Source organism: Nannobrachium achirus (genome assembly GCF_963921795.1).
Source record: "Nannobrachium achirus genome assembly, chromosome: 24".
Classification (NCBI taxonomy): Eukaryota; Metazoa; Chordata; class Actinopteri; order Myctophiformes; family Myctophidae; genus Nannobrachium; species Nannobrachium achirus.
The window spans coordinates 32,286,988-32,310,551 of record NC_137831.1 but is presented as its reverse complement, the minus strand read 5'-3'; the positions used below and the strand labels follow the sequence as shown (position 1 = coordinate 32,310,551).

The following is a 23,564-nucleotide window of genomic DNA, read 5'->3' as shown; positions in this document are numbered from 1 at the left end:
ATACCTACAGCAGTATTTCTCCAAATAATGTAACTATTACCTGGTCCTCACTAGAACTCTGACAGGCAGCTGACTCACAGACAGGATTTCTCTGCCCTACGAGGGCTCAACCACAGTCAAAATAAACAAAACTGCTTCGCTACTCACCTAAACAAAGGTAGTTTTGCGTTGTGGTAAGTCTATTCTCCACAGTGGGAAATAAAATGCATCCAACTCTACTCGTTTGGAAGCATTTTATTTCATGACAAAAATAATGTATTTTACAGTGGGTGGGGTGCAGAGAGGTTTCCCACCGCGGAGAATAAACTTTAAACAACGCAAAACTACCTTTGTTTGGGTGAATAGCGAAGTAGTTTTGTTTATTTTGACTGAAGTTGAGCCCTCGTAGGGCAGAGAAATCCCTGGTCCTGTCTGTGAGACAGCCGCCTGTCAGAGCGTTAGTGAGAACTCACTGGCGCTCTGGACCAGAACTAGCTAAGTAAACAACATGCCTAGCATCTATCAACATAATTAAAATGATCATTCAGGCAAATAACATACTGTACACCATAAATCTAAATAATGCAATTATTATCCATATAAGATTAACTCCAGTAGCTAGCTAAATACTTGGTATGACGAAAAAATGCTAGAGTAACGGTGGCGCTTACCACCACTTTGATGTGTTTGGAAAGATCCTTGGAGCTTCCCATTAGGAAGTCTGAGAAGGCCGTCTGTCGGGGACAGAAATAGAGAACACAGTGTTTAGGATGGTGCTCTAAACCAGAAATAGCAGATCTACAAGCTCACAACGTGTCATGTTGTGACACGTTGTGAGCTTGTAGATCGGCTATTTTTGGTGAACCTCCCCCCCAGAAAAGGGATGCCAGTCCCCAGTTCAAATATGATTATTGTGGGGGGGTCACGTCCTGAAAAGGTTGAGATTGAGAACCATTGCTCTAAACCCATTTCTACTTGAGCTGTCAGTAGAGAGGAGAGATGCATGAAAGCAGAAGGCATAGGGCCTGTCAAATGTCACAACCTGGAACTAATAATATAGCCTCAGTACAATGGTCTTAAGCCTTAGCCGTCATTTTCCTTCAAGTCTGTTATCACGGTCAGCACTCCCATAGACTGCGTTAATCCTTTGAGGACAACTTTGCTTTTTTTTTTTTTTCGATTGTAATTAGAGAAAAGTAAAGATGTGTGTTCAATCATAATACTGCTTTCTATGGTTTTAGCAATTTTAACGATTTTGATTTCGATGGGTGGGGGCATGCGTGTCTAAATATGGTTCACAACATGTTAAACACCAGGGACGTGCAGAGAATGTTAGAGGCAGGGGCTGACATTTCTAAAAGGGCCTTTTAGTGAAAATATCGAAAATAGCAGACCTCCAAGCTCACAGCGCGCCGCGCTGCGATGCATTCTGAGCTTGGAGGTCGGCTATTTTCACTGCTTGATACCACACTGAACTAAGCATAATCAAGTGAATTCTGGAGATGTGGCCTAACGGCATGGATTTCTAAACAGAGAGGGCAATTCTTTCAACATAAGCTGCTTTATTTAGGAGAGTTTGGACAAGGCAATTCCCTTGAATGCTGCCTTCAGGTATGGCATGGAAAGAGGATGACATTTGCATTTCTGTAAACTGTATTCATGATCTGGAGAGGGCTCTTTTTACAGACAGATAAAAGGTCAGGGGCTCAAGCTCCCTTTGATGTCTTTGATGTCTCTGTGTGCACGTGTCTGTTAAACACACAGCATGTTACACTCACCCCAGCATAGAACATCTTGTTCCTAAAACGACTGTTGAACTTCTCAGGATTGGCTTCTGAAAACAGAGAATGATACGCCATCTGAGCACAGGAGGCCAAGGTAAAAACGACATAGTTTACCATCTGAAACATCCTGGTTGAATGCACAGAGATGGTGTGATTCTACCTCTTGACTCGTGGAACTCCAGTGTCACATGGGCATCGAAGCCAAGACTGAAGTAGTTGTTGAACACGTCTAGGGCAAGCTGGGGAGAGAAAACACACACACACACACACACAAACACACACGTAAATACTTAATCACAGACTTCATTGCTTTGCTAAGGTGTGTGTGTATGTGTGCGTGCGTGCGTGCGCGTGCGTGCGTGCGTGCGTGCGAAACGGACCTTGTCAGTTTGCTGCTCATCGTGTTCGGCCCCTGCACTTTGGTTGGGTTCAACCCGTAGGTTCCACCTGTCTAGCTGGACAACGGCTCCCTCTTCGACATGCGACAGGATCTTAGACACTGGCTCGTCTGTGTAGCCCTGGAATATGCATTATGAAAAGGATTGTTAATTGAATAGAAACGTGCGTGCGTGCGTGTATGTGAGCGTGTGTGTGAGCGAGTGTGTGTGTGTGTGTGTGTTTTACCCACCCCTCCCCAGTTAAGGGTCCTGGCCAGGTCGTTTCCTGTCCCCAGTGGTAACACAGCAACAGGAGGTTGAGGGTTCAACGCCAACTCATCGAGGCAGGAAAGCACCCAGCCCACCTAGAAACACACACACTGTTATTTAGACTAGTGGCAAAGCAAACCTTTTCATGTCAAGGACACCAAAATTAATATGTATGTGGCCGTGGACTAGCCTGGCACGGCCATCCCGAGCTACGTCATCACCAATGTAATTCCTTTCTCGGTCTGGGATCCCTCCCATGGAGTCTCATTACGAGAAATTATTGTCTAATTTCCAATCAAATGGCTGCATTTGGAGCGACCCGCCTCACACCGCTCCTGATTGGTCGAGCGGCTGCTGCACCTCTCACATTTTGAAAACAAACAAACATACCCGACGCGAGTTCACAAATCGCAAATAAAAGCTGCATTAAGCAAAGTTTAACTGAAATCAACGGCATCTCAGAACTTAAAAAAGAACCAACAGTTTGCACTTTTGGAATTTCTGTCTGGAAAAGACGTATTTTCTGTTCTGCCGACTGTGTTTTGATGAGCTGAGATGGCTACTGACTGGACCTGTCAGTCAAAGTGAGTAACTACATCATCGTAATGAGTTGTCTATGGACGGGTCCTAGACTCTCTGGCTGTTGCGAGGCTAGCCGTGGACCCCCCATCTGAAAATATTTGGTGCCAGAATTTGTCCAAAGATTTCACTTAATTATTACAACTAGTCCTTACCCGTTCAAAGATATGAGCTCTGAAATGATGTGCAGTGTGTGGGTTATGGGTGCACACAGTATATGAGGGATGGAAAGTAACTTTAACTGGTGCTTGCATGATAATATGTAGGAGCATCAATGTAAGAAATACCCGTTTCGTTTAATGGCTACAGAGATACTGTGTACCGATCTGCATGATTTTTGGACAAAATCTGTAACAGGGCCAGACAACAGAGCCCCCCCCCCCCCCGCCCGCCCGCCCACACACACACACACACACACACACACACACACACAGAGCTGGTTAAACATGTTGCCTCATGCTAGATGCAGAATAGATATGCCTCAAGCTAGATGCAGAATAGATATAGATACACCATAAAAATGCTAATATACAGCATACGATTTGTGAAAGTGACAAACAGGCTTCACAGTTATGTCAGGTGTGTTCATATGCTAATGGTGATGCGATTTCAGATCAATTGCTCCAGCCACTGAGGAGAAACACTGTTACAGACGGACACTCAGACAGACGGACGGACAGACATTCGGAAAATTATATGTTTGATAAGTTGTGCATAACACCATTAATGTTATGCAGTGGTTTTCATCCCTTTTCATATCAAGGCCATTTGTCCATCCACCCATCCCTCCATCAATCCATAGTCCTAGGAAAAGTTTTTTCCCACGCAACAGTTGTCATTCCACATGCACAAACACACACACAGTCACGCACGTAAACCGTCACACCAAGGGGAATTAGTATTAGCAGAAGCAACAAGGAACTAAAATCCATTCACAGCTTGTCCTAACTCCTAACACCATTTTTATGGTTTTACAAAATCTGTCTGGGAGAGATTACATGCTGAAACATCTTTTAGTAGTGCTTATATGTGCCTGTGTGCATCTGCTGGGTGAGGCAAGCTGCCTGTGCATGCGAGTAGAATAGGTTTGCGTGCGTGCGTGCGTGCGTGCGTGCGTGCGTGCGTGTGTGTGTGTGCAGGGACGTGCTGGGCCCCTGATTCAGCCCGGGAAAAAGAGTTGGAGAGGCCCTCATTGCGTGCTTTAGAGAGAGATCTCTCTCTATAGCGCTGCTGCTACTCAAAGATTTGTGACAAAGTGACAAGCCAGTGGGCCAATTACATGAGTTATATTTCATCGTTGTCGGGTGGAAACCTTGTATGTCCAAAACCGTTTGTTTTGTATTTATCATTTTAAAAATTATTCAAACTAGTGAAAACAGCCGATCTACAAGGTGCGAGGCGTTGTGTGCTTGTAGATCTGCTGTTTTCACTATTTTTGTGCGACGGCCTTGTATGATGAAGCAGGGCTTTACTTTGCGAAAGAACGTACAAATTTGAAACTTGGAGATACAAGGTTTCTGCCCGATAGTGACGATATACTTTGTTGGCCGCCCAGCCCCCAAAATGGAACGAAGGCCGACATTTTATTTTTAATTTTTTACCAATGGCCGGCCTGGACTGGCCGGGAATGAACCGGCCGCTCGGGAGTTATCCTGCTTTTCCCAATGGCCAGCACGTCCCTGTGTGTGTGTGTGCGCGCGCGCATGCGTGTGCCGTGGGTGCCTACAAGCCTGTGCATCTGTACGTCAGTATGTCAACAACGAGCTTGTTACATCTGCTTGGGAGAGATTGCATTATGTGCCCCTTGAGTTCTCCTGGCACTATGAACCACCCGAGATTAAAACCAACTTGCCTTTCCAATCCCTAGTTCCCTATTTGGTTAGTTCTAATTCTCCTCCTATCTGAATGGCAGAGATAAGCTAATCTGCCTATTAGCTGTTAACTGTTGTGAATTTGGGAAGCTCGACTGTATTCACTCAAAGATTCATTGTTGATAAGATTGTTTACAGTGCACGGTATATAGTATATCCCACTATTGAAAGACTGTGTGTGTGTGTGTGTGTGTGTGTGTGTGTGTGTGTGTGTGTGTGTGTGTGTGTGTGTGTGTGTGTGTGTGTGTGTTGTGTGTGTGTGTGTGTGTGTGTGTGTGTGTGTGTGTGTGTACAGTATTTGATAATGGAATCCGTAGGAGAAGGGGTTGAATAAATTAGAAGGCGCGGCTTGTGTTGGTTGGAGCGGAGGTCGGGAGCGCTCGGCTGTGTTCACTTGGACCACGCGGGTGAATGTTAACCTGGTGAAATGCTAACCTGCCGACGCTGGTGAATGTTAACCTCTATGCCTAAACCTATCCCAAAACCCTAACCTCAGTAACCCTGACGCTGGTGAGTAGCTAACCTGCCGATGCTGGTGAACCGAAAACAAGCGCTCCTTCCCCCACTGTCTCCTACGGATTCCGTCTTGCGAATGGAAGGTTGTGTTAACTTTTGGAATGTCACATCGGTATACAGTACATATTGTACATATATCAGTGTCTTATGTATTGTTAATAGTCTGTATATACATCCATTCATATATTCATTGGTGATATATGTATGTACGTTCATGCATAAAGCACATTCACTGGTGATGGAGGATTGTACATTTTGTACATTGATTGATTGATTTTTCTTTATTTTAGTGTCATGCTTCCAAGGAAGCCCAGCCCATATGGACTTACAGGACACTTTTACATTTCATTTAACAAAAAACAATTCACCGACATAACAATTCACATAAACAATGTACAATAAGGTACCCACGCCGTTGTCCGCTCACACGACACCTCACAAATAACCGGGATCGCCACTTGATAAAAGAGAGGTCGGAGAGGGGGAGTGGAGACAGGAGGGTAGAGCTCTCTGCAAGGCCGTTTAGCCTTGTTCAGTCAATCATTTTCCCCTTGCTTCTGCTTCTAGGGTGCCGGCTACACAGAGCTGGATATTTCTGAAGCTAGACATTTCTTTGTGCGATTGGGGCTTGCAGCCACACGAAGCTGGATATTTCGGCCGCGAAACTGGATATTTTCTGAAACCGGATAAATAAGTGAAGACATTGAAAAATATCCGATTCACTGGATCCGTGTAGGCATGGAACCCGGATATCTCTGAAGACTTTACTGTGTGTGTGCTTGTCCCCCTAGTGGAGGTCTAGGGACCCTTTATTTTAGACCTAGATATCTTTGTCATGTGGACCTAGATATTTTTCTATGTGGATATCTGAAAAACCGGGATATATGAAATATCCAGCTCCGTCTGGCCTAGGCCTGATGCAGGAACAAGCTTAGATCAGACACAGCCGGTGCCTGTCGCAGATGGACAGTAAACTAGACAGCACCATATTTCTCAAACGTTGCCAGAGTAGCTTGAAAATACTCCTTTACCTATTAATACCTCTCCTGTGTTTAATACCCACTGCTGTTGCTTCTACGACTCCTGGATTTCCCCATGGGGATCCGTGCCAGTTGATCTCATCTCTTATCTTAACGCTGCCATCACTGTCCCTGTATTACAAGGTGGCCTGTCAGGAACTAATTGATGATCAGTGTGTCTTGGATTGGAAAATTACGTTTCATACTGTTAGGTCTGCACTCACCTCCCCATGGTGACAATTTGCTTCAAAGAACCTTTGCATATTCGGGACAACATATCTCTGTGAGCAGGTGCTCTTCTCCATAATGAACATCGACAAATCTAAACTGCATTCGCTCGACTCTCCACAGACGACTAAATGACATCACAGTCAACACAACTCTGTGATTATTGAGGCTGGTTAAAATCAGTGGTGTAAAGTAACTAAGTACATTTAACGTTTTTGAGGTATTTGTACTTTACTTGAGTATTTCCAGTTTTCAGTACTTTTACTTCTACTTCACTACATCTCAAAGGCAAATATTGTTATTTTACTCCACTTCAATTATCTGAAAACTTTAGTTACTTGTTGCTTTGCAGATATAAATGATTATAAAACATACATTAATCCACTTTAACCCTATTCTATAGAGGGTATGCGCGTGACATCAGCATCATACCCGGAACCAGGGGGAGAGTTCCGCCGATTTAAAATGAGCCCAATACGGAACTAAAACTTCCTATGATTGGCCGCTAGTTGCGCTGTTTTCCCCCTGGCCGATTGCAAAAAGAATTGTTCTCCATTGGATCCCATTCATTTTCCCCTTTCGTGTTCTAACCTTAATTAACATTTTCATGAATACTTTATGGTTCCTATCGCTAGTTAAAAATTGCCTTTCAATCAGGATGATATGCGTTTTGTGAAAATAAGGTCCCATGTATGTTAAAATTGATGATAAAGTTGCGGGGGCGTGGCCAAATAAACTGATACCAGCCGGCTGTGTTCTTCTTCGTGTGCTGTATTTCGGGAGGCTCCGACCACATTCTCCCATGTATCCCTGCGGTTGCACGTGACCATTGGCAGCCAATAGTCTCCTCTGGTTGCATTTCAATCTATGATGGCAACACCCATGCCAAGGACCCATATTGTGTCATTTGCTCTGCATAGAAACCAATGGCTTCGTTTTGTCCATATCTTTTATACAGTCTATGGGGGGAAAGCCTTGAGTGGAAAAAAAACTACTTTCGGCCTTGACAGCCCATACATCAAAACAGAAAAGTCTGATTTGATTGCATTAAACAATATTAAACGATGTTAAACTCACTTTGCCACTCGATTTTCCATTCACTTTATGCATGCGCATACCCTCTATACCTAGGCTATTTGAAAATAGACAATCTACAAGCTCACAACGCGTCGCATCGCGTTGTGAGCCAGTAGATCTGCTATTTTCAAACATTTTGTACTTTTACTTTTGTAAGTAAGTATACCGTATTTTGAATTGCGGACTTTTACTTGTAACAGAGTATTTCTACATTGCAGTAGTGATATGTATGTGAGTACTTTTTCCACCTCTGGTTAAAATGTCGGGCGTGTCTGCATAAAGACAAGTGAAAAATGAGTAAAGCGCCATTCAGACGGAGCGTGGTTGCCACGTCCTAGTAATTCATTTTCAATGAGAGATCTACAAAGCTCAACGTTCTGCCAAACCACTGGATAACTACAGTCTTGCCAATGACAGGAGGACGTGTAAAGTTTTGAAATGGCAAATCTGTAAGGTGTTGGGATCTCATACATAATGTAAGAAACAAAACTCTCAACACTGTGGTTATAGCAGAGACTCAAGACGGCAGGTTGAAAAGATGAAGGCAACGAAAGCTGTGCGTGCACCCGACTTATCACAGTCCGGCCCGCAACCTCAAAATGTGTTTGACACCCCCTGGTCTAGAAGATACTTCTGTACTACCAGCTTCAAACAGTAGTCAAAATAATCAGAGTTAACTCAGAGGCAGGGACGCGCAAAGAATGTTAGAGAGGCAGGGGCTGAATTTTCTAAAAGGGCTTTTTGGTGGAAATATCGAAAATAGCAGACCTCCAAGCTCGCAACGCGTTGTGAGCTTGGAGGTCTTCTATTTTCGGTGCATGATATCACACTGAACTACTGTAAGCATAATCAAGTCAATACTGGAGATGTGGCCTAACAGCATGGATTTCTACAAAGAGAGGGCAATTCTTTCAACATAAGAAGCTGCATTCATGTTCAGGAGAGTTTGGACGAGGCAATTCTCTTGAATGCTGCCTTCAGGTATGGCAGGGAAAGGAGGCATTTGCATTTCTTTCACCATAGTAAAAACTGCATTTCTTGCCTGGAGAGGGCACTTTTTACAGACGGATTAAAGGCCAGGGGCTCAAGCCCCCTTTGATGTCTATGTGTGCACGTTCCTGCTCGGAGGGATAGCATGCATTCAGAAGGCTGTGTTCTCACAGTGTGTAAGAGAACAGAGTGTGAATATTACTTACTGTTCCATCCCCGCCACATGCCAGGATCCTCAAGTTGTGGACTTTACGATACAGCTCCAGGCTAGAAGACACATGTACGCACACGCACACGCGCACACGCACACACACACACACACACCAAATCTTCAGTATCTAGGAATTACCCCAAAGCCAGTGAGTGTGTACGCGAGTTCATGTTTGTGCGTGCACGTGTGTGTGTGTGTGTGTGTGTGTGTGTGTGTGTGTGTGTGTGTGTGTGTGTGTGTGTGTGTGTGCAATGTGCGTGTGTGTGCCCGTGTGTGTGTGCCCGTGTGTGTGTGTGTGCCTGCTCTTGTGTGTGTTTGTGCATGTCAATCGTAGTGAGTGTCATTGTGCTTGTGTGTGTGTGTGTGTGTGTGTGTGTGTGTGTGTGTGTGTGTGTGTGTGTGTGTGTGTGTGTGTGTGTGTGTGTGTGTGTGTGTGTGTGCATGTGTGTGCCTGCTCTTGTGTGTGTGTTTGTGCGTGCCAATCGTAATGAGTATCATTGTGCTGGCTCTGAAAGGTGGAACATTCTGTACATTCTGTACATTTATACTGTGTGCGTGCGCGCGCGCGCGCTGTGCGCGTGTGCGTGCGAGCGACTCACCCCTCCTTGGGCCCTCCTTGGCTGAGATCAAACACCTGTCTTGGATTGAGGTACCACATGAAGGACTGCAGGATCTTAGCACCCTGGAACAAACACACACAACACAACAATCAATATGATCAACCAGTAAAGGTACACTGCTGCATTTTTCGGGCCGAATATCTGAGTGAATTTCGGAGTGCGTGAATAAAAAAAATCAACCTCACGTTATGTCAATCACGTTTGCACACTGCCGCCCGTTTCGTATTTATTTTCGTACCAGGGTTGATTTTTTCTGATTTTCGCAGATGTCGCACTGAGTCCCTTGCTCTCTCTCTCCCTTTCTTCTCTCTCTCCCTGGCCTACGGCTTTCGGATTTCCAAAACGCAACGAAAACATGCAGTGCAGTGTGCAACCAGCTTAAGACTCCCTAATCGGGAGATAAGCGACCGCCACGTCGCATACACAAACTTTAGAAGGCAATCGTAGCCAATCAGGAGGGAATATGGGAAATGGAACAGGTCCATGTTGATGACATGACTTTGGAGATACTGTGTACCGCTTTGCGTAATGTTTTGCAGAAATCGCCGTCCCCATATGATTCACTTAATGTGCAACATTGTTTTCTCACTCGCCAGTAAACAAACCAACATAAAGTTAAGTGTATAGAGGGTATCTGCACATTTCTAAATTGTCTAATATTAGAGGAAGAAATCGTGAAAATAGATGATCTACATGCTCACAACGAGCATGTAGATCTGCTATTTTCACAATAGAACCGTGTTATACAAAATGTAATGCCTCGACTCTTAGAGCTTGTTTGAATATGATTATTTTGGTTGAGAATGAGAGACATTGATCTAAACAAGGTAGATGCATAGTTGACCTGCAGCACCACCTGGTGGACCATTTCATGTCACATATTATTCCAACCAGTTCTTTCATCTCCATCAGGCGCCCCAGCTGGCCAGGGGGAGGCAGTATAGAGGCAAGGATTACTGCATGTTTTTGTGAGGGTATCTACCTTAGGAGACATGGGGTGAACATGCAAACTCCACACAGAAAGGCCCTTTCGCCAACCCGGAGAAATCTCGCTATTTCTATGTGTCATTATTTTGACTAAGGGTTAGGTTTTAAGGTTAGGTTTAGGCATAGTTTTACTGAGGTTAGGGTTAGGTTTAGGCATAGTGGTTAACATTCACCAGGTTAGCATTCACCAGCGTCGGCAGGTTAGCATTTCACCAGGTTAACATTCACCTGCGTCAAACAAATGGAATGTCGAACAAATGTTATGTCGAAATATCGACACGCTCCGGGACAGAACACGCCCACAGCGCCCCCCGGTGGGAATCGAACCCAGGACCTTCTAGCTGTGAGGCGACAGTGCTACCGACTGTGCCACTTTGCCCCCCAGCCCTTTGAATCTTCAATCCGGTGCATTTGATACCTGGTTTCCTCCACCCCAGATGATTAACTTATTGTGCAACATTGTTTCCTCTCTCAACAGTAAAACGTATATGCACATTTCTAAAGTGACAACGTAAGGACTTTTTAACACCTCTAAACTGACAAATGAAACATTGGCCAAATTGTCAAATATTAGAGGCAGAAACTGTGAAAACAGACGATCTACATGCTTTGTAGATCTGCTATTTTCATGATAGAACCGTGTCATACAAAATGTAATGCCTCAACTCTTAGGGCGCTTTTCGACCGGCAAAGAACCGGTTCGGGTTCTTTCTCCCGCCTATGGGATGAACCAGAGGTGAGCTTTTCCACCGAGAAACGATTTGGTTCCGAACAGTAAAAGTCGGTTCGGAACAGGAACCACAAAATCCTTGGTTCCTCTAGTTCAATCTGGTTTAATCTGGTGGAAACAAGCCGGATCGCGAATCAAACCCAGGACCTTCTAGCTGTGAGTCGACAGTGCTCCCGACTGTGCCACCGTGGCCCCCAGCCCTTTGAATCTTCAATCCGATGCATTTGATACCTGGTTCCCTCCACTCTTGGGGTTGACAAACACCAGCAGCGGCTTCATCAGAGGCGAGGGGATGGGTCGGATGATAAAAGGCTTCCACAGCCTCCCTTCCTGCCGAGACAAGAGGCAAGAAGAAAACATATTTAGCCGCAGGCAGTGTCGTTTTTGAGTCTGACAGCTACATTTTGATTTAGTTTCAGTCATAGTTTTTTGAATAAAATGTAATTTAGTTTTAGTCATAATTTAGTCACCTGAAAAGTTTTAGTTTTAGTCTAATTTTAGTCGACTAAATATCATACGATTTTAGGCGACTAAATCTACAGTTGATTTAGTCAACTGAAATGTATTTTGATAGGCCTTGATGGCATTGTAATGACTGATTTTACACTTGGTTGTGTGCTGAAAATAGCAGAAGTGTCGCACTGCTATTTTCAGAGAGCAACCAAACATGAGAGCAACCAAACATAAAATGACTCTCTTCTCCACTAGTCCCTCCCTAAGGCTTTTTGTTGACGAAATTGTCAATTTACTCTCAGTTTTAGTCCTCACAGCTTGGTTTTTATTTAGTTTTCGTCAGTGAAAAAAACGCAGTCGACAAAACATTTTCGTCATAGTTTTAGTCGATTAAATCAACACTGGCTGCAGGCTCCTTTTTCCTCAATGCTTGTCAAAGGTTGTCAATTGTTAGCGCCCGGTTCACTCGTGCACTCACGGTAAGGCATGCATGTGTGACAGTAGCTTTGAGACTACATTCAAATATATGAAGTCTGTGATACAAATTAACTCACTTAGCGCCGAGCGAGCCAGATTTCAATATGAATCTGCGCTTATAACGCCAGGAAATAGCTATATTGAATCCCCAAAATCACATTACATAACCAGGTACACGTGCCTGCGAATGCCACAAGATGACCACTAGAGTGAGCCATAGCCCATAGACTTTCCATGGTCCCATGTTAAGTCAGAATAAAAAACGAGGTTCAGGACATAACAGGATGGTTCAATGGACAGGCCGCGGGCCGCCATTTGAGCTCAATACTGCTCAATTCGTGCTTGATCGTCTCAAACCACCATTGGTATGGGCATCGGAACGTATATAGATGCCACACAGAAAGTTTCCGAATCAAAATCCGACCTAGTGAAGCTACGTGAGGGTCGGATGGTTTGCATTGAGCCTAGCGGCTAACAGAGGCCTACGTAAACAGGAAGCTATGGCTTAAAGGTGACGTCATAATCGTATCCTTTTTTTACACGGTTTTCATCTGTATGCTAGTCGAAGGTAAGCTAACCGTTCCGCTCCGTCTATCAACCCAAATTAAAAGCTTAAACAATGCTTTTATATAAAAGTCGCTCCGAGTCGCTCGGCACTAAACGCCATCATTAGTTAGTCGCCCCGAAAGTCGCTCGGCGCTAAGTGAGTTAAAGTGAACGATTACGATACAAATAGGGTTGATCATTCTTTTGTCGATCTTCACCACTTAAACGCCAGTGGTGGGAAAAGTAATCAAATGTTTTACTTATGTAAAAGTATCAATACTTCAATGTAGAAATACTCTGTTACAAAATGTTCAAAATGTACTTGAGTAAAATTACAAGTAAAAGTATTGGAATCAAAATGTACTTAAAGTACCAAAAGTAAAAGTACTCATTAGGCCTTTTCAAGTCTTCAAATGTATACAAATCTTTTGAAAACAGCAGATCTATCACACATTTAATTAAGCGACGGAAAACACAAACTGAAAACTATACAGACCTCCACTCCTTTTTTACTGCTTTTCCTCTTGAACGACGTTCTCTTCTTCTTTTTACTGTTCTTTATAGATGACTGGGGGGGGGGGGGGGGGGGGAGAGAGAGAGAGAGAGAGAGAGAGAGAGAGAGAGAGAGAGAGAGAGAAAAAGATGGGGGAGAATAGAAGATTAAAAAACATCCATGTAAAAAAACATACTGAAGTTCATAAACCTTTATACATTTTTTCATTTTCCTGAAAAAAGCTAAAGACTGAAATCTAAGCTTATTATGTCTACCCTTTAGTTGTTTTTAAAACAAGTAATACACCCATTGTCCAAGTAGTATTCAAACAATTCATGTAACAAATTTCCACTCGATAATACAATGTTCAATAGATTAAAATGCAATAAAAATAAAAACATGTATTTCTCCCACGGGAAGAAGAGAAGAGAAGAGAAGAGAAGAGAAGAGGAGAAGAGAAGAGAAGAGAAGAGAAGAGAAGAGAAGAGAAGAGAAGAGAAGAGAATTGTAGTTCCAATAAAATACACTAGATGGCACCAAAAGGCAGACTTCAGTTTTTTTTTCCCCCTATGTTCCAAGAAGCAGACAAACACAAAGCCATGTGGACAAACCAGACAAGTCACCTGCGTAAACAGACACCGGGAGGACTTGTCCCGGGGCTGCACAGAGAGAGAAAAACACGGCTGGCGAGTGATTGACAAGACATGCTACCTGATGTCGTTTGACTCGGATGATCCAGGTGGGCGGGACTATGAGGGCAGCGTGAGCTCCTATTGTACAGGTCTCCTCTATCTGCTGCAGCATGAAGCAGGACACCTTGTTGTGGTACTGGACACAAGTACGCACACCCACACCCACACACACACACACACACACACGTTTGTCTAGGATGACGACCTGATATGGATGCAAGACTCATGCATTTTGTACTATAGAACAGTGGTTCTCAACCTGGGGGTCAGGACCCTCAGGGGGGTCCCCAAATTATTTTTGGGGGATGGGTCCCCAGATGATTAACTTATGTGCAACATTGTTTTCTCTCTCAACAGTAAAAGGTATCTGCACATTTCTAAAGTGACAAAGTAAGGACTATTTAACACCTATAAAATGACAAATTAAACATTGGCCAAATTGTCAAATATTAGAGTCAGAAATTGTGAAAATAGCTGATCTACATGGTTCGGGTTCTTTCTCCCGCCTATGGGATGAACCAGAGGTGAGCTTTTCCACCGAGAACCGAGTTTGTTCCGAACAGTAAAAGTTGGTTCGGAACTGGAACCACAAAATCCTTGGTTCCTCTGGTTCAATCTGGTGGAAAGGCAAGCTGGTTCGCAAGAACGAACCAAAGTTGAACAGCACTGGTTCTTGAACCAAGGTTCTTTTGGTGGAATAGGCCCCTTAGTGGTTGAAAGAGTGCGGGAGTCCCCAGTTCAAATATGATTATCTTGGGGGTTGCGGCCTGAAAAGGTTGAGAACCACTGATATCTATCAAATATCACTAGTCATGATCATAACATAAAGAGAATGAGAGATGGTGTTTAGGTATGTAGCGCTGTGACAAAGACCTCAGTATTGACATTGAGACGATAATATCATTGTATCATCAACAATTTCTTTAACATTCTCAAAAAGAAAATTCATAAAAAAATAGCAAAAATAGCAGATCTACATGCTCATAGACAAAGCTTGTACCGTAGATGGGCTGTTTTCACTATTTATTTATTTTAAATTATGCCATTTCACAACATTGCCAGATCCCAAATCCCAGTTCTAATACATCGACATAATATCAACATATTGCCCATCATCCTAGGTTTACGACACAATCCCTACTAAATACTTACAGCCTGTTTGCACCAGGAGCAACTGATAGCAACAATCTCTTTACTGTGGAAGGCAAACTTCTGCTGGAAACCCTGCAGGGTAGAGGCGAGGCAGACACAGATAATAATGAGTTCTTTTCTTTTACAATAAAAGGCCGGTTTACTGTACGTTATCCAGCTTATTACACGGCTGCTTAACCAACGACGTAACAACAAATCGATTTAAAAACGTTTTTTTTATTAATGTATTTTTGGCTCGCGAGCTTCCGCTCCCATAGCAACGCAAACAGAGGCAAAACAGTGGCCTGCTATTCAGCAATAACAGACGCATGCCTCTATTGTCCAATCGGAGTCGAGCGGCCCGACAAAAGCTGTGTAATGAGTGTGTTCATCGTCTGGTCATAAATCACAGTTGGCTGCAGGGGAGTTATGAAAACCTTCCAGTCTGTACACATGTCCTACAAAAGCCAATAATAGCCCTGCGGAGGGGGGTTCATCTCTGTGGCGACGGCTGCGTGTCCGCGGTCGACGGGCACTCGGGCCGCGTGCCTCGTACTTAAGCCATTTAGGTTCTAGAATTATTGAATGCTTTAGCTGTTGAAAAATAGCAGATATACAAGCTCACAGCGCGGCACCGGGTGCCGCGCTGCAAGCTTGTAGATCTGCTATTTTTGAAAAATCTAGTTTTTTTGTCTTTGAAAATATCTTTTTAAAAGCGAACATTTGAAACTCAAATATTTGCTTCTGGGGGGGGGGGGGGGGGGGGTCCCTGATACAATATTTTGAGATGGGGGCCATTGCCAAATACATATCATTTTGGGGGTCCTTCACATGAAAAAGTTTGAGCACCGCCGGCACCGACAAAGAAACATGATCTTTCTCAAAAAACCTTAGAAGGATTCAGAAGACACTTATAGAATCGGGTCAAAATATTCAAAGAATTGCACACATTTTCACGATTTTTCAAAAATAGCAGATCTACAAGCTCGCAGTGCGGCACTCGGTGCCACGCTGTGAGCTTGTATATCTGCTATTTTTGAATAGCTAAAGCATAAAATGATACGCAATAACGCGTACCCGGTCTAACGGGGTTAACACAATTGCTGTCATACACATAATCACACCTCTAAGAACACACTCTTCATCTTGTAATTGCTTTAATGACATCCCCACACGGTGCGGCTAACGCACACGCTGAGCTACAGTGGACTCCACTGTGTTAATACGTCGTATCATGCCGGAGATATTGTCCGCAGAATTCTTACTATAAGCCTTTTGTGCACAAACCTCAGCTTTTGTGTTGCTGTAACCTTTTCCATTACCCTCGCCCTCAACATCGATAACAACCGCGACTTCTGCTAAATCATGTTGTGAACGTGGCGGTTTCCAAACGATGTGGCGAGACAAACAGTTTGGGAGTTTGGTGCTAACCACTTAATATTAAATATTAATTTGTATTTTCCATATCAGCAATCATTTCGTCTTTCTACCTGGCTTCCCAGTTAGGGCAAGTCATTATAGATGACATTATTTCATTTTTTAAATACTTTTTTCAAAACAAATAAATATTACTAACCTTGCCACATTGTTTACATTTCCCCTCCTGTCTCCGCCGATGGACCCAATGGTGACGAACCACGATTGGCTGCAACACGCACACGCACACACACACACACACACACACACACACACACACACACACACACACATTTTAGTTCTTTATTTGAATCCACAAATTACAATTAATTTGACAGGGAAACACATTTAACGGGTTGATAGTTCATAGACATCTAAGGATAAACATGACACCTTCTTCTCAACACTGACAAGCTGCCTATAACTGCTGAAACAGAGCAATATTTAGCTAGTTGTTTGGCCTTGGTCTTTGTCATGCCAGCTATTGTTAGGCCACTCATGGTCAATTTATGTACATGGCCCAGTCTTCCAAATATGAGTATTGAGAATCTGCATCTGTACCCAAAGTCTGTTATGGTTCTAAGTAACGGTTGGTACTTAGAATGCTTATCATGTAAAGCCTGGTGATGTACAGATCTAAAACACATCCCACCTCCAGAATCAGAACCTCCCAGTGACTGATTTCAACAAAAACAATACACACACACCATTATCTACACAATAACATGCCTACATGTACTGTATTGTGGAAAATGCCCCTAAAACAATTCAAGGGGATGCAATAAGTCTCATTATTATATTACGGCATGTCATTTAGAAGAGAGAGAGAGTGTGTGTGTGTGTGGGCCCTCGGGCTGATCAGAGCTGGAAATACCTACACTCATTTCTCTTTTTGTTCACATTATGTAATACTTTTTGAATTAACAGTTATTCAGCAAATCTCTCTCTCTCTCTCTCTCTCTCTCTCTCCCCCCCCCCCCCCCCACACACACACACACACACCCCACACACTTACCTCTCTGATGTTTCGAGAGCCTGACTCTCGGAAAGATGGTTTACATCTGAAATTAATCTGGAGAGGAGAGGAGAGTTTTAGTTGATAAGTGCTGATGATAAAGAACATATTCTGTGCTGTAAGGCGGCAGGCAGGACAACACTAGGTATATGGACAGTTCTGGACACTGCCCCCACAGCTAGTCTGAGTCCGGAGAAAACAGGGCAACGTGTAGACCTTTTGACCAAAATAGTAAAGCTAGGGTTCCTGTAGGTCAGTGGTTCTCAACGTTTTCAGGCCGTGACCCCCAAAATAATCATATTTTAACTGGGGACCCCCCACCCTGAAGAGCATTAAGAGTTGAGGCATTACATTTCTATTGTGAAAATAGCCGATCTACATTCTCACAACGTCTCACAACGCGAGGTGTTGTGAGCACAATTTCTGCCTTTAATATTTGACAATTTGGCCAATGTTTAATTTTTCATTTTAGAGGTATTAAAAGGGTCTTAAAAGTCCTTAAATTGTCACTTTGGAAATGTGCAGAATGCAGATACCCTCTATACACTTAAACTTTATGTTGGTTTGTTTACGGTTGAGTGAGAAAACAATGTTGCACATTAAGTTAATCATCTGGGGACCCCTCAAAATAATTTGGGGAACCCTCCTAGGGGTCCTAACCCACAGGTTGAGAACCACTACTGTAGTTAACCTGTGAACTCTCTGTAGTAGCCCTAATATAACTCTTGACATCACATTTGTTTTCATGATACCCAGCCTCCTTACAGAAAAAAAATATAATATCTTTCTTCAAGCAGACACTATGCAGCTTCGTTGTCTTAGAAAGTCACCTGTGTGCCATTAGATGAAGTACCCATATTCCGAAAATGTTTTGGGGCAATCAATCAATCAATCAATCAATCAATCAATCAATCGTTGACTAAAATCGACCAGAGTGAAAAGTCAGCCAACCAAAGCTGCCAGAATTCCACCACCACATTGACAGACAGCAGAAATGACTCATACAGTAAGGCGAAATAAAATGACCAATTTCTGACAGCAGAGGGAAGAGTGGGTGTTTGGCGGTACACTGTATTAAAATGGGAAAGTTGACAGAAAGGAGCAGCGATGGAGGTGAGAAACGAACATACGACTGTCGGGCCAAGGGTGGAGGGGAAGCAGGAAGGAGGACGCTTGCCTTTTAATTTCCTCAATTCAGATGTGCCGTGTTGATTTTCTACACCGTTCAAAATATTGAAAGCCACCCGCCAAACAGCTCCTGTCGCATCGGGTTAATCAAATGTTCTTAAACACGATAGCATTTTTTGGGGGTGTGGGGGAGAACTGGAAGATCCCCCCCTTCTCCATTTGAATTGATTGGATTAAAAGTGAACCCTTAACCATTAAGAATTCGAACGAGGGAGAAACCACCTCCAGACCGAGGAGAAAGAGAGAAAGTGAGAGAAGGAGAGAGAGAGAGAGAGAGAGAGAGAGAGAGAGAATAAGAGAGAGGGAGCAGGAGAGAGGGAGCGGGAGAGGAGGGCGAGGAAGAGGTATCTCACTCTAAAGCTGGGGTCATTGGCCGGTAGGTTGTCATCCAGGAGAATGGCTCTAGAGCTAGGGAACTGGAGAGGGTAATAAGACGATGACGATGTGTTGGTACAATGCAACCTGAGCCTTTTCCTTCCTCGCTCTTATAAAGAGGCGAGAGCAGCCAGTTCAGCCCTTGCCCTTTGTTATAGCTTGTCTCTTCTATTGACGCGAGACAGTGGGAAAGCTGAGAGGGAGAGACGGCGGAAGGGTTCTCTGACGCGACGCGTGCGGTTTGTGGACAGCGGAGGTCGAGCGAGTCTCGACCGCAGGCTCCGTCGGTACATCGACAACCCATCAGAAAGGGGAGTTTGTGGGCCGTCACTGAAGAAACGTTTTCATGAACAGACCTTGTGATTTTCAACAAATTAAGTGATGTGCAAAAACATACAACGATAAGTTATTGATATCAGCTGTTCCAATTCCAAACATGCAAGTGTATATGGCCAATGTCGTCTTTAGTCTTTAGTAGTTTAATTAAAGTGTTTTGCATTTCTTATGTTCAAAGTATTGGTTACTAAATGCATTTGAAATTAAATAAAAATGTTACAATGAATAATAATTGTTAATATCCCTATATTTTTACATTTCTGACTATTATGGGCTATTTGATGGCGTTTACAGTATATTACTGGTGAGATCGCAGATACACAAAATGCCCCTCTAGAGTGAGTGTGGAACTACAATGGCCCTCTCGATCATCAAAGTTGCCCACCCCTGTTTTATAGCAATGATTACTATGGGAATATAGCACTATTTGAAAGTACAGTAACACTTGTTTTAACAAAAAAATATCACTTAAGCCACCTTGTAATTTCTCTCCTGCCCCATAGGCCTGTCATAATTATTACATAATCGTCTAATCGCAATTATTTGAGGTAATTGCAATTACTTTGCATAATCGTCATAATCATTTACATGTTGAGAAATGTTCATATAGTTTCAAACACTTTCAAAAAGTAGTGGAAATAGCAGATCTACAAGCTCACCACGTGTCTGCGACAATAAATGGTCTTTTTTAAGTATAAAGTTGTCAGAAATATATCAGTAATTTATTTGTATGTTAAGGTTATGTGTCATATCTGCCATGTGCAACTTCAAAGCCTACAAGCCACAGAGAACACACACGTCTTGACTAAAATCTAAGCTGCACACGCAACTAGACCGGTGCATGAATTCAAATGAACCTCCACCGCCCGCCAAGGTGCAATAAGACCATGCCTCGATGACTGAAGCGCTAATTGATAGGCGCCACACACACACACCCGGTGAAACGAAAGTGAGATCAGTGGAGCGTCCCCTCCACCCCCCACCCACCCCTCCTTGTGACTCGGGGTGAATAAAGGCTTCCAACGTAAGCCGGAGTGTAGCGTTACCTTCTCCAGTTGCTCTATGCAGATGGTGTGGACCACGATCTTGCAGGCCGCGCACTTCCGGCGACTCACTGACTTTTGCTGGAGAGCGGGAAAGAGAGAGAGGGGGAATGGGAGAGGTGGATGAAAGTTAAAAGTTAAGTGGTGCCATAGTTTTGTGCTTTTTCTGTTTTGTATGTGTCTAAGGCCCAGTCGAAAAACACAGATTACATGACATCATAAACTCATCCCCTCCCCTTTTACCATTCACCCCAACACTGTGGGTGTGGCTAACCTCAGCTGGCTCACCAGCCACCAAGGTGAGGCCACATAACACTTTCTGTACACTTTTTTTTGGAAAAATCTTCCTCCTAGTATAATAATAATAATACCAGATCCCCCCCCCCCCCCCCCCCCTAAAACATGATGTGTTTAAGGGGGAAAAAAATCATGGCACTGCATCTTTAAAAAAGAAAAAAGATCTGAATAAATGACAAAGATTGTGAACAAAATGAGAAGATCACATATAAACATTGGTTGTAAACTTTGATTAAAACAATTGATTCTGTCTGCTTTTCTGAATCGTCCCCCAGGGATCAATCTTATCTTTGCCCCATGGTCAGGGTAGTTGGCAGTTGGTAAAAATGTCACATTTGACCACTTGAGGTCAGTCTTGAGTCATCATATCACAGTGGTTCTCAACCACCGCCAGTGGTCCTTGAGTGGGTTCCAGGTGGTCCCCAGCTAAATGATGGAGAGTTGGTAACCAAGTAGACCCATATAGATCTTTAACTCTTGAGAGTGTAAAATGAAACCAAATGGACCCATAAACATATGCATTACTTTATAAAAAGTCTACACAAATAAAGAATGTAAAATAATTATTATTTTTGATCAACATTTCCTGTTATCTCTCCTATTACCACGTACCACATTAATACAGCATGGAATTGTGGATGATATCTTATTCAACGACAACAAAACATTCCATGTTTTGCTTTTGGGTCTGAGAGGCTAAATCTCATCAAATGATGGTGCGTGGCTCAAATGCGGAAAAAAATAATGGGCCTTCATATGAAAAACCCCTTCATAGGAGATGCTGCTCATAACTGGACAGACCAAGCGAAAGGTAGACAGACAGAGAGGATGCTCACCAGTGTTTTGGCTATACAGTGTTGTTCTCCTACGTAGCAGTAGTCTCCAGACACATTGGTCTCAAACCAGATGTGGTCTCCATACAACGCCGAGTCCTGGGAGAAGAAAAGAAGTGCAAGGAAAGAAGATGAGACACAAAGACGGAGAATAAAACAGAGAGAGAGAGGTTAGAGCACTCGTTCCCAAACAGGTCGCGGAGACATTACATTTTGTATAGGTCCCTTTATCCCTGCATGTTGTTTTTAATTAACAGTATTTCTTTTCTTTTTTTTTTCTATAATTTTTTATTCCACGATTTTGCAACCCATTTTTTCACCCAGTGCCAATTGCCTATGTAGTCCTGGGCTCTGCTCTCCCTCTGCCGCGCCTGGGGAGACAACGGACTGACCTCATGCTTCCTTCAATGCATGAGTAGTCCAGGTTGTTTCTTTTCACCTGACAGCCAGGGGGGATTTTCCCCGGGATGGACGTAGCGTGTGGAAGGAACACGTTATTCCAACCAGTTCCTTTCCCCTCCATCAAGCGCCCCGGCTGGCCAGGGGGAGGCATTATTGAGACCAGGATTACTGCATGTTTTTGTGAGGGTATCAACCCTAGGAGGCACGGGGAATTAACATTATTTCAAAACATTTTCAAAAAATATTCCCCAAAAAAAGGTAAATCTGTCATGAATTAAAACAGAAATTCAATAATGTTTTTCAGTAATTTCATGAAGAAATGAAAGACAAATCTAAGAAATTACATAAAATTAGAAAACAAAGGTTTAAGAAGTAGTGAAAGTAGCCGATCTACGAGCTCGCGGGGCGAAGTGACGCGTTGTGAGCTATTTTAAACTAGTTTGGGTCCCGGGCTCTTTTGGGTCACAGGCTAAAAAGTTTGGGACCCACTGGAGGGAGGGAGACGCAATATAATTTATTACTACTACACATTTAATTCATTATTTGCTGCTGTGCAAAGTAGGGCTGTCACGATAATGACATTTTACATTTTACAATTAATTGTCACTCAAATAATTGCGATTAACGATTTAATTGTGTTTTTATATATGACACATAACCTATATACAAAGAAATTACTGACATATTTGACTTTATACTTAAAAAAGGAACATTGATAGTGGAAATAGCCGATCTACAAGCTCACAACGTGTCGCGATGCGATGCGTTGTGAGCTTGTAGATCTGCTATTTCCACAACTTTTGACATTTTTCAACATGGGAACAATTATGAAAAATAATTGCGCTTATGTCAAATAATTGCGATTAGGCGATTATGTAATAATTGTGACAGCCCTAGTGCAAAGTGTGCTATAGCTGGCTTTGTTCCATCCTTTTACGGTGGGTTGGTGGAGAAAAGATGGGAGAGGAGAAGAGGCGAGGCGAGGAGAAAGATAAACTCACGGTCCAGTCCAGGGTAGTGCGTACATATCTTTCGGGGTCTGATCTGTTCAGACTTGACGTGCTGGGCTGACATGGCAGATGATGCAGGCCAGACTTGGCAATGGCTTTCCTGGATTATAGAGAGGAGAGGCGGATGGAGCGGAGAAGGATAGAGAAGAGATAGAAGAGTAGACAAGAGAGATTGGAGGAGAGAAACAAGATAGAGAGAGGAATGTGAATGGCCTCGTCTGATAGTTGACAACACATTCACATTAAAGCACTTCATACCAGGCAGGGACGTGCAGAGAATGTTATAGAGGCAGGGGCTGACATTTCTAAAAGGGCCTTTTGGTGGAAATATTGAAAATAGCAGACCTCAAAGCTCACAGCGCGTCGCGGTGCGACGCGTTGTGAGCTTTGGAGGTCGGCTATTTTCAGTACTTGTTACCACACTAAACTAAGCATAAAAAAGGCGATACTGGAGACGTGGCATACGGCATAGATTTCTACACAGTGAGGGTAATTCTTTCAACATAAGATGATGCATTTAGTTCAGGAGAGTTTGGACAAGGAAATTCTCTTGAATGCTGCCTTCAGGTATGGCATGGAAAGAGTGCATTTGCATTTCTTTCACCATAGTAAAAACTGC

At 43.3% G+C, this 23,564-nt stretch overlaps 1 protein-coding gene across 1 annotated transcript in view; it reads right to left on the bottom strand.

Annotated features, from left to right (window-relative positions):
- The window catches only part of dgkza (diacylglycerol kinase, zeta a), a 127,072-nt gene extending 104,031 nt beyond the window's left edge, over window positions 1–23,041 (bottom strand). Inside the window, exons 1-16 of the mRNA XM_080720213.1 lie at window positions 22,937–23,041; window positions 21,537–21,632; window positions 20,407–20,484; window positions 17,462–17,518; window positions 16,607–16,675; window positions 15,052–15,123; window positions 13,919–14,035; window positions 13,211–13,282; window positions 11,470–11,568; window positions 9,501–9,583; window positions 8,897–8,957; window positions 2,392–2,505; window positions 2,144–2,281; window positions 1,924–2,002; window positions 1,758–1,813; window positions 651–713 (exon numbers count right to left, since the gene is read on the bottom strand). Coding sequence (XP_080576339.1) covers window positions 651–713; window positions 1,758–1,813; window positions 1,924–2,002; window positions 2,144–2,281; window positions 2,392–2,505; window positions 8,897–8,957; window positions 9,501–9,583; window positions 11,470–11,568; window positions 13,211–13,282; window positions 13,919–14,011 — 858 coding nt within the window. The 5' untranslated portion in view covers window positions 14,012–14,035; window positions 15,052–15,123; window positions 16,607–16,675; ... (2 more) ...; window positions 21,537–21,632; window positions 22,937–23,041. The remainder of the gene's footprint in view (window positions 1–650; window positions 714–1,757; window positions 1,814–1,923; window positions 2,003–2,143; window positions 2,282–2,391; window positions 2,506–8,896; window positions 8,958–9,500; window positions 9,584–11,469; window positions 11,569–13,210; window positions 13,283–13,918; window positions 14,036–15,051; window positions 15,124–16,606; window positions 16,676–17,461; window positions 17,519–20,406; window positions 20,485–21,536; window positions 21,633–22,936) is intronic.
- Window positions 23,042–23,564: the final 523 nt, after the last annotated feature.